At 30.3% G+C, this 12,136-nt stretch overlaps 1 protein-coding gene across 1 annotated transcript; it reads right to left on the bottom strand.

Annotated features, from left to right (window-relative positions):
- Positions 1–1,291: 1,291 nt before the first annotated feature.
- stoml3b (stomatin (EPB72)-like 3b) lies at positions 1,292–10,625 on the bottom strand. Its single transcript, XM_087807077.1, has 7 exons — positions 10,502–10,625; positions 6,730–6,833; positions 6,594–6,666; positions 4,246–4,328; positions 3,974–4,177; positions 2,571–2,705; positions 1,292–1,573 (listed from the first exon to the last, which is right to left on the bottom strand). The coding sequence occupies exons 1-7, from the start codon at positions 10,563–10,565 to the stop codon at positions 1,385–1,387; spliced, it is 852 nt and encodes a 283-aa protein (XP_087663203.1). The 5' UTR covers positions 10,566–10,625; the 3' UTR covers positions 1,292–1,384.
- Positions 10,626–12,136: the final 1,511 nt, after the last annotated feature.

The raw sequence follows: 12,136 nt of genomic DNA, 5'->3' as shown, positions 1-12,136 counted from the left end.
GTTCAAGACAGTTTGTAACCTACAGTGATGCGTTCAAGTGTCATTAAAATAGAAATTATGAGTTCAAGACAGTTTGTAAACTACAGTGTTGCGTTCAAGTGTCATTAAAATAGAAATTATGAGTTCAAGACAGTTTGTAACCTACAGTGATGCGTTCAAGTGTCATTAAAATAGAAATTATGAGTTCAAGACAGTTTGTAACCTACAGTGTTGCGTTCAAGTGTCATTAAAATAGAAATGATGAGTTCAAGACAGTTTGTAAACTACAGTGATGCGTTCAAGTGTCATTAAAATAGAAATTATGAGTTCAAGACAGTTTGTAACCTACAGTGTTGCGTTCAAGTGTCATTAGAATAGAAATTATGAGTTCAAGACAGTTTGTAAACTACAGTGATGCGTTCAAGTGTCATTAGAATAGAAATTATGAGTTCAAGACAGTTTGTAACCTACAGTGATGCGTTCAAGTGTCATTAAAATAGAAATGATGAGTTCAAGACAGTTTGTAAACTACAGTGATGCGTTCAAGTGTCGTTAGAATAGAAATTATGAGTTCAAGACAGTTTGTAACCTACAGTGATGCGTTCAAGTGTCATTAAAATAGAAATTATGAGTTCAAGACAGTTTGTAACCTACAGTGTTGCGTTCAAGTGTAATTAAAATAGAAATGATGAGTTCAAGACAGTTTGTAACCTACAGTGATGCGTTCAAGTGTCATAAAAAAAACAGTAATGACGAGTTCAAGACAGTTTGTAAACTACAGTGATGCGTTCAAGTGTCATTAAAATAGAAATGATGAGTTCAAGACAGTTTGTAACCTACAGTGTTGCGTTCAAGTGTCATTAGAATAGAAATGATGAGTTCAAGACAGTTTGTAACCTACAGTGATGCGTTCAAGTGTCATTAGAATAGAAATGATGAGTTCAAGACAGTTTGTAACCTACAGTGATGCGTTCAAGTGTCATAAAAAAAACAGTAATGATGAGTTCAAGACAGTTTGTAAACTACAGTGATGCGTTCAAGTGTCATTAAAATAGAAATGATGAGTTCAAGACAGTTTGTAACCTACAGTGTTGCGTTCAAGTGTCATTAGAATATAAATGATGAGTTCAAGACAGTTTGTAACCTACAGTGATGCGTTCAAGTGTCATTAGAATAGAAATGATGAGTTCAAGACAGTTTGTAACCTACAGTGATGCGTTCAAGTGTCATAAAAAAAACAGTAATGACTAGTTCAAGACAGTTTGTAAACTACAGTGATGCGTTCACGTGTCACAAGTAAAAACCGATGACGGTGAGTTCAACAGTTTAATAATCTCACTGAGACAAAATACAATCACAAGTAAAACAATCTTTTATTCTCTTAAGACTCGTCTTCGTGGTGCGTTCACTTCCTCATGAAGTGCGAGATCATGTCCATGGGCAGCGGGAAGATGATGGTGGAATTCTTCTCGGCGGCGATGGTGCTCAGAGTCTGCAGGTACCGAAGCTGAAGTGCTGACGGAGATTCTGCGATGACCAGCGACGCTTCCTTCAGAGCTCGAGACGCGTTCATCTCACCCTCGGCCGCGATCACCTGCGGGAGGAGACAGCTGTCAATTACGATGCATTGTGGGAAATCCTCTCTTTATCTTGTATGATAAACTCAAATAATCAAACCTACTAAAACATTTATATTGAGTATTTTCTAATTATAAACGTCGTTACGAAAAAAAATATTGAAATTGGGTTTTAATATTTATATACAAGTACAAATTGTATTTGTATTTGTATTTTATTTTTTTTGTTTTACTATTACTACTACTTTAATGAAAGATTAAATAAAAACAATTAATTCAGAGAGAAGTAAAAAAAAAACTTAAACTTAATTATGACATTGAAAAAATATATTATATATATATATATATATATATAATTATAATTATCATTTGAATATTTGCAAATAAATATTAAATATTAATAATATAATAATATATATAAATATATATATATATAAATATTCTGTAAATAAGGTGTTTAATTAAAATTAAAACAAAAGATTAATTTTAAAAAATTCAGAGATGTCAAAATAACGTGAAAAATAATTTTGAAGTAAAATAAACACCCAAAAATGTAGCTTTTAAACCTTAATTTAGAAATTTCAAGCAAAAAATGTGAAGTCCAGAATTCAAATGTAATATTTTGCAAAACAAAATTCAAGATTTTTGTTAAAAAACCTTTTAAAAGAATGATTTAAGAACCAAATTAAACTAATTCTTTAATAATTAAGAGAGAAGTAAAAAAAAGAAAGAAAATGAATGATGACGTTAAAAAAAACATAAGGAGAGACTTCTCGTCTGCAATTGATTCAAAACTCTGCAGCCGGAATTCTGAGCCGCTCTAGTAGAAGAACTCACATTTCTCCTGATCCTTAAAACTCTTCACTGGCTTACAGTTTCAGGATCAACTCTTACTTACTTACCTTCTATCTCCTTCTCAAAACAATAGAGTGGACAACAATGCAATACAGTTTTGTGATACTAAATAAAGATAAAGGAGAGGAAGTCCATCAAGTCACCGAACTAGGATCTGACCTTCGCTCGAGCCTCTCGCGACGCCTCGGCCTCGGCAGCCATCGCCCTCTGCAGTTGAAACGGCAGCTTCACGTCTTTTATCTCCACTCGTTCCACTTTGATGCCCCAGTCGTCCGTCGCCTCGTCCAGGCTGGACTGTGAGCCACAGAAACATCATTTACTTTAAATCCTCTCAATATTCATTGTATTTATATAATTATATACATATATAAATGTATATACCATATATAAATGTTTACATCATATATAAATGCATGTACCATATATAAATATATATACCATATATAAATGTATACACCATATATTAATGTATATACCATATATAAATGTATATACCATATAAAAATGCATTTACCGTATATAAATGTTCATACCATATAAAAAAGCATTTACCATATATAAATGTTCATACCATATATAAATGTATACACAATATATAAATGTTCATACCATATATAAATGTATACACAATATATTAATGTATATACCATATATAAATGTATATACCATATATAAATGAATACACCATATATAAATGTTCATACCATATATAAATGTATACACCATATATTAATGTATATACGATATATAAATGCATGTAACATATATTAATGTATATACGATATATAAATGCATGTAACATATATAAATGTATACACCATATATTAATGTATATACGATATATAAATTCATTTATCATATTTAAATGTGCATACCATATATAAATGTATATACCATATATAAATTCATGTATCATATTTAAATGTGCATACCATATATAAATGTATATATTGTATATAAATGTATATACCATATCTAAATATATATAACATATATAAATGTGTATACCGTATATAAATGTAAATACCATATATAAATGTATACACCATATATAAATGTTTATACCGTACTGTATATAAATGTATATACCGTATATATATGCATATACATATATAAATGTTTATACCATATGTAAATGTATATAACATATATAAATGTGTATACCGTATATAAATGTATATACCGTATATAAATGTAAATACCATATATAAATGTATATACCACATATAAATGTTTATACCGTATATAAATGTATATACCGTATATATATATGCATATACATATATAAATGTTTATACCATATATAAATGTATATACCATATATAAATGTTTATACGTATATAAATGTATATACCGTATATATATATATGCATATACATATATAAATGTTTATACCATATGTAAATGTATATACCATATATAAATGTATACACCATATATAAATGTATTTACCATATATAAATGCATATACCTTATATAAATGTATATACCATATATAAATGTATATACCATATATAAATGTATATACCTTATAAATAGTCACTATAAACTATGATTGTCACCTGCATGCTGTGGGCGATGCTCTCGCGGTCGGACAGCAGCTCCGCCAGGCTCTTGGTTCCAAGCACATTGCGAAGCGTGGTCTGGGCGAGCAGGCGAGTGGCGAAGTCGGCGTTTGACACGTTGGCGACCGAAGCGATGGGGTCGCTGACCCGGAAGTAGACGACTCCGTCCACGCTGACGGTCACCGAGTCTTTGGTCAGTATCTGTACGTGGAACGTGAGATTTAGGACCCACAGGAGGTACAAGTACTCTGAGAATGAAGTTTTCTCACCTCCTGGGGAGGAATGTCGAACGAAATTGTTCTCAGATCCACTTTGATGAAGGTGTCGGTGCACGGCAGGACGAAGAAGATTCCTGTGGAGATCACACACATGTTGAGGACTATACAAGGGATAGCATAAACACATTTGTTTTTGGGCCTTTGGGTCACCTTGACAGAACAGATAAGACAGGGCTCTCTGTGTTTATGCTTGACTACTCATGTCTACGGTGGCCCAGTGCAAACAATTTAAATTTCCTGAAAGAAATTTTGAATGTACTTTAAAGAAAGTACAAACTCTCAAACTTACAATTTCCTAAAACAAATGTACAGATAATATTAACAATTTCATGAAACAAATATGACATTATGGCAGAGTTTAACTTTTTCAGGACATTGTAAACTTGTTTCAGGAAATTGTAAATGTTTTTCTGGAAATTGTAAATGTTTTTCTGGAAATTGTAAATATGTTTCTGGAAATTGTAAATGTGTTTCTGGAAATTGTAAATTTGTTTCTGGAAATTGTAAATGTGTTTCTGGAAATTGTAAATTATCTTTCTGGAAATTGTAAATGTGCTTCTGGAAATTGTAAATGTGCTTCTGGAAATTGTAAATCTTTTTCTGGAAATTGTAAATGTGTTTCTGGAAATTGTAAATGTGCTTCTGGAAATTGTAAATATTTTTCTGGAAATTGTAAATATTTTTCTGGAAATTGTAAATGTGTTTCTGGAAATTGTAAATGTGCTTCTGGAAATTGTAAATATTTTTCTGGAAATTGTAAATATTTTTCTGGAAATTGTAAATGTGCTTCTGGAAATTGTAAATGTGCTTCTGGAAATTGTAAATTTGTTTCTGGAAATTGTAAATGTTTTTCTGGAAATTGTAAATGTGTTTCTGGAAATTGTAAATTATCTTTCTGGAAATTGTAAATGTGCTTCTGGAAATTGTAAATTTGTTTCTGGAAATTGTAAATGTTTTTCTGGAAATTGTAAATTTGTTTCTGGAAATTGTAAATGTGTTTCAGGAAATTGTAAATGTTTTTCTGGAAATTGTAAATGTTTTTCTGGAAATTGTAAATATGTTTCTGGAAATTGTAAATGTGTTTCTGGAAATTGTAAATTTGTTTCTGGAAATTGTAAATGTGTTTCTGGAAATTGTAAATTATCTTTCTGGAAATTGTAAATGTGCTTCTGGAAATTGTAAATGTGCTTCTGGAAATTGTAAATATTTTTCTGGAAATTGTAAATGTGTTTCTGGAAATTGTAAATGCGCTTCTGGAAATTGTAAATATTTTTCTGGAAATTGTAAATATTTTTCTGGAAATTGTAAATGTGTTTCTGGAAATTGTAAATGTGCTTCTGGAAATTGTAAATATTTTTCTGGAAATTGTAAATATTTTTCTGGAAATTGTAAATGTGCTTCTGGAAATTGTAAATTTGTTTCTGGAAATTGTAAATGTTTTTCTGGAAATTGTAAATGTGTTTCTGGAAATTGTAAATGATCTTTCTGGAAATTGTAAATGTGCTTCTGGAAATTGTAAATTTGTTTCTGGAAATTGTAAATGTTTTTCTGGAAATTGTAAATTTGTTTCTGGAAATTGTAAATGTGTTTCAGGAAATTGTAAATGTTTTTCTGGAAATTGTAAATTTGTTTCTGGAAATTGTAAATGTTTTTTCTGGAAATTGTAAATATTTTTCTGGAAATTGTAAATGTGTTTCTGGAAATTGTAAATGTGTTTCTGGAAATTGTAAATTATCTTTCTGGAAATTGTAAATGTGTTTCTGGAAATTGTAAATGTTTTTCTGGAAATTGTAAATATTTTTCTGGAAATTGTAAATGTGTTTCTGGAAATTGTAAATTTGTTTCTGGAAATTGTAAATGTGTTTCTGGAAATTGTAAATTATCTTTCTGGAAATTGTAAATGTGTTTCTGGAAATTGTAAATGTTTTTCTGGAAATTGTAAATATTTTTCTGGAAATTGTAAATGTGTTTCTGGAAATTGTAAATTTGTTTCTGGAAATTGTAAATGTGTTTCTGGAAATTGTAAATTATCTTTCTGGAAATTGTAAATGTGCTTCTGGAAATTGTAAATGTGTTTTTGGAAATTGTAGATTTGTTTCAGGACATTTTAAATTTGTCTTTGGAAAATCAAAATTTGTTTCTTGAGATTGTAAATTTGTTTCTGGGAATTGTAAATGTTTTTCTGGAAATTGAACATTTGTTTCTGGAAATTGTAAATGTGTTTTGACGTTTTTTTCAACATTTATACATTTGTTTCAGGAAATGTTAGTTTCAGAGTTTGTAAATGTGTTCAGCACTTCCAGGCCACCGGACACGATCCTGTGATCTCCATCACGTACCTGGTCCTTTGGCCTTCCGGTCAGTGATGCGTCCGAGCCTGAAAATGACGGCGCGTTCGTACTCCTGGACGATCTGAAGCCAAAGACAAAAAAAAATGCTTATTTCGTAAAAACACAAATATTTGTGTTTATTCACCTTAAAGCAGAACCAGAGGGTGAATGGGAAGAGCAGGAATGTAAAGATACCAGACATTATGACGATGACCCATCCGCAGACTCCCAGGGACCCGGTCCGCTCGGCTGCAGAGACACAGACCAGATGCTAACAGTCGATATCTGATCTTTTTTGTTGCTTTTTTAAAAATAAAAATTGTATTTGTGTGGAAGTTTTATCAACTATATTATTCAAATATAGTGTTTAGTGCATTTTAGTCGTGAAAAGTTGAACCAAGTAGTGCCGTACTTGTCTTAACCATTAGCATTAGCATGCTAACGCTAGCAATAGTGCAGCTAGATAATGAAATGTTTTGATTGATTCACATAAAGTGGAAGAATAATTGTACTTCATAACTTAATGTTATGAAGTACAAAAACCAAGGAAAAAAGCTATAATAGTCGTTTTTGAAGAGAAAAACAAGTAAAAAATATCACCAATGCCGTGTCACTCAAGTTTCTATGCTATGCTAGTAGCAGCTAGCAAAGCTACGTGCAGAAACAAACCTTGCTATATTTTTTATAACAATAAAATAAAGTCAAATAAAGATAAAATGCTCTTCTTTACAATTGTAATTTGAATTATTAACGTAATACTTTATAAAACAATCATATGCTTAGAAAAAAATAATGGTTTTGTTTTTTCGTGTTAGGTTAGATTCATCTTTAAACTGAACTAAATGTCATTTTGTCGCCTTAGTTTTTTCTTACAGACATCGTATAAGAAGTATGGCTGAAAAATGTTTTGTTAAAAGTATATCAATTAATAGATCATTACATCTTTTTGGGATTAACAACTTTTTTGCAGATAGATTTGTTAAAAAAAAATATATATATATATATATATATATAAAAATATATATAAATTGAAAATTGTTTATGCAATAAAAAAAACTACTTAAACTTGCATTTTTTGACATCTTAAACACCTGTCCTCAGTTGATATTTCTCATAACAATATATTTCTCCATGTAGTTTTATCAATAAACTAAATATATAAATAAATTATTTAAAAGAAATAAGCTTTATTTAATTAAAATTCCATTAGTTTCTTAACGTGTGTTAAGATTTTCTTCTGTAATTTGATGTTAATCCTCTAAAAATAAATTGTTTTATTACAAAATATTCATTTCAAATTAATAATATTTACTTCTATTTAGTTTTATTAGTGTTATGTCAGTTACCAATCCGGAATTTATATTTCTTTTAACAATATATGTTTTTTCGTGTATTTTATCAATAAACTAAATATATAAATAAAAAAAAACAATGTAGAAATTGTATTTAACTGATAATTTACTTCTATTTTACTTGTGTTTTGCTTCATACAATTCATTTGTTTTCTTCATATTGACATTTTATTACTAAGTACTTATCACTATTACTAAGTAATTACTGCTTAAGGGGACTTTATTCCTCAGAGTTCATATCGGGCACCTGTCGTGATGTCGGAGGATTCATTACAGCAGGTGGAAAAATAAATATCCGAGTGTTTAGTGTTGATCAAGTGTGTAATGAGAGCCTCATGAGGCTCGCACTCATGTTTACTCTCGCAACATGATCCGTGTCGGGCCGGAACAAAACAAAAAAGAAAAAGTCATTTATAACACGAACAATAACAACATCATGTCACGTTTAATTAAAGTTTACATTTTCCAATGAATAATCGCGTCAAACCTTTGTGCGAACGTCACACACACACACACACACACACACACACACACACACACACACACACACACACACACACACACACACATTGTGAAATCGTAAATGTTTTTCTGGAAATTGTAAACTTTTTCTGGAAATTGTATACGTGTTTCTGGAAATTGTATATGTGTTTCTGGAAATTGTAAATGTTTTTCTGGAAATTGTCAACTTTTTCTGGAAATTGTATATGTGTTTCTGGAAATTGTAAATGTTTTTCTGGAAATTGTCAACTTTTTCTGGAAATTGTATATGTGTTTCTGGAAATTGTATATGTGTTTCTGGAAATTGTAAATGTTTTTCTGGAAATTGTAAACTTTTTCTGGAAATTGTATATGTGTTTCTGGAAATTGTATATGTGTTTCTGGAAATTGTATATGTGTTTCTGGAAATTGTAAATGTTTTTCTGGAAATTGTAAACTTTTTCTGGAAATTGTATATGTGTTTCTGGAAATTGTATATGTGTTTCTGGAAATTGTAAATGTTTTTCTGGAAATTGTAAACTTTTTCTGGAAATTGTATATGTGTTTCTGGAAATTGTATATGTGTTTCTGGAAATTGTAAATGTTTTTCTGGAAATTGTAAACTTTTTCTGGAAATTGTATATGTGTTTCTGGAAATTGTATATGTGTTTCTGGAAATTGTAAATGTTTTTCTGGAAATTGTAAACTGTTTTCGGGAAATTGTAAATGTTTTTCTGGAAATTGTAAATGTGTTTCTGGAAATTGTAAATGTTTTTCTGGAAATTGTAAATGTTTTTCTGGAAATTGTAAACGTTTTTCTGAAAATTTTAAATGAACTTTCCGGAAATTGTAAATGTTTTTCTGGAAATTGTAAATTTGTTTCTGGAAATTGTAAATGTGCTTCTGGAAATTGTTTATGTGTTTCTGGAAATTGTAAATGTTTTTCTGGAAATTGTAAATGTGTTTCTGGAAATTGTAAATGTTTTTCGGGAAATTGTAAATGTTTTTCTGGAAATTGTAAATGTTTTTCTGGAAATTGTAAACGTTTTTCTGGAAATTGTAAATGTTTTTCTGGAAATTTTAAATGAACTTTCCGAAAATTGTATATGTGTTTCTGGAAATTGTAAATGTGTTTCTGGAAATTGTAAATGTGTTTCTGGAAATTGTAAATTTGTTTCTGGAAATTGTAAATTTGGTTTTGGAAATTGTAAATGTGTTTCTAGAAAAAGTACATGTTTTTCTAGAAATTGTAAAAAAAAAAATCTTGAAATTGTAGATGTGTTTCTGGAAATTGTAAATGTGTTTCTGGAAATTGTAAATTTGTTTCTGGAAATTGTAAATTTGTTTTTGGAAATTGTAAATGTGTTTCTAGAAAAAGTACATGTTTTTCTAGAAATTGTAAAAAATAAATCTGGAAATTGTAGATGTGTTTCTGGAAATTGTAAATGTTTTTCTGGAAATTGTAAATGTCTTTCTGGAAATTGTAAATGTTTTTTGGAATTGTTACTATGTTTCTGGAAATTGTAAATGCTTTTCTGGAAATTGTAAATGTGTTTCTGGAAATTGTAATATAATAATAATAATAATAAAATAATTTAAGTTCATATTTTCCATTGAATAATCATGTCAAACATTTGTGCGAACGTCATACACACACACACCCACACGCACACACACACACACACACATACACAGGAAGTCTCTATAATACACCACAAACAACTTCCTGTTTCACTGATTTCTCAGTTCCCATCAACAGAAATGAAAGATCCGTTGAAAAGTCTCTTCATGATTCAGATTTCACTGTTATTACCGTGTTATTGTTAGCACTGTGTCACATGATAACAGGATTTTGAACAACACAAAATGTCTTATCTGTTGTTGATAAGACATCTGTTGTTGATACGACACAAATGGTCACATGCTGTCTCACACATTAACCCCGGTCGCCACGGCGACACACTGAACTTACATAACGTCCTACCTGCACAGGTGAGCTTCCTGGAAGTGTTGTTACAGAAAGTCAAACACAGCTGAACCAACAATGTGTGCTCGTGGACCAGAGACAGAAGGAGAAGAACTCACAGATCAGGTCTTCCTTGCTGATGCCGCGTCTCTTCTGGCTCTCCATGTGGTCCTCCATCTCCATATGCTGGCTCCGGACTGGCGAGGAAGGGAGTTGGTTCCGAGTGTTGCTAATCGAGGGGGAGTCGCTGAGAGCTTTTTACAAGCTGGTGATGTGGGCGTGACTGCAGTCGATCATCGACCAGAAGCACTCAGAGTTATGCTCTGAACAAAACTTTCCTTTCAACGAGTGTTTTATCATCCCTGCGATTAATTAAAACTATAGATTCCATTGTTAGGAATTAAATAACGTGTGTTTCCATGTCATTGTAGATATAATTCATACACTTTTAAGTCTTGTGATTATTGTTTATTTACAAATTAACTCATTTGTTAAACTTGGTTTAAATGATTGTTTTTAAATACATATACAGTATATATAAAATAATTTCCTTTATGCTTTATTTTATGTTTTATGTACTTGCTAACTTAGCTAGCTGATAGCATCGCTAGCTGCAATACTACCAATACTTCTACTTCTACTACCAATTCTTATACTACTTTACTTCTTATTCTACTTCTACTACTTCTAATTATACTACTACTTCTACTACTAATTCTAATACTTCTACTACTTCTTCTACTCCCACTACTAGTACTTCTTCTACTACTACATCTTATTCTTGACTCTCAGTGTTAGTGCTCTGAACAAAACTTTCCTTTCAACGAGTGTTTTATCATCCCTGCGATTAATTAAAACTATAGATTCCATTGTTGGGAATTAAATAACGTGTGTTTCCATGTCATTGTAGATATAATTCATACACTTTTAAGTCTTGAGATTATTTTTTTTTTACAAATTAACTCATTTGTTAAACTTGGTTTAAATGATTGTTTTTAAATACATATACAGTATATATAAAATAATTTCCTTTATGCTTTATTTTATGTTTTATGTACTTGCTAACTTAGCTAGCTGATAGCATTGCTAGCTGCAATACTACCAATACTTCTACTTCTACTACCAATTCTTATACTACTTTACTTCTTATTCTACTTCTACTACTTCTAATTCTACAACTACTTCTACTACTTATTCTAATACTACTCCCACTACTACTACTACTAATTATTCTACTTCTAATTCTACAACTACTTCAACTTCTACTACTTATTCTTCTACCACTACTTCTACTTCTACTTTCTTATAATGCTAATGATAATTCTTAAAGTACTTCTACTCTACTACTTCTAATTCTACTAATACTTCTACTACTAATTCTAATACTTCTACTACTTCTTCTACTCCCACTACTAGTACTTCTTCTACTACTACATCTTAATCTTGACTCTCAGTGTTAGTGCTCTGAACAAAACTTTCCTTTCAACGAGTGTTTTATCATCCCTGCGATTAATTAAAACTATAGATTCCATTGTTGGGAATTAAATAACGTGTGTTTCCATGTCATTGTAGATATAATTCATACACTTTTAAGTCTTGAGATTATTGTTTATTTACAAATTAACTCATTTGTTAAAAAAAATCTTGGTTTAAATGATTGTTTTTAAATACATATACAGTATATATAAAATAATTTCCTTTATGCTTTATTTTATGTTTTATGTACTTGCTAACTTAGCTAGCTGATAGCATTG

Source organism: Callionymus lyra, chromosome 14 (genome assembly GCF_982586985.1).
Source record: "Callionymus lyra chromosome 14, fCalLyr1.hap1.1, whole genome shotgun sequence".
NCBI classification, from domain to species: Eukaryota; Metazoa; Chordata; class Actinopteri; order Syngnathiformes; family Callionymidae; genus Callionymus; species Callionymus lyra.
This window is presented reverse-complemented; position numbering and strand designations above follow the sequence as displayed.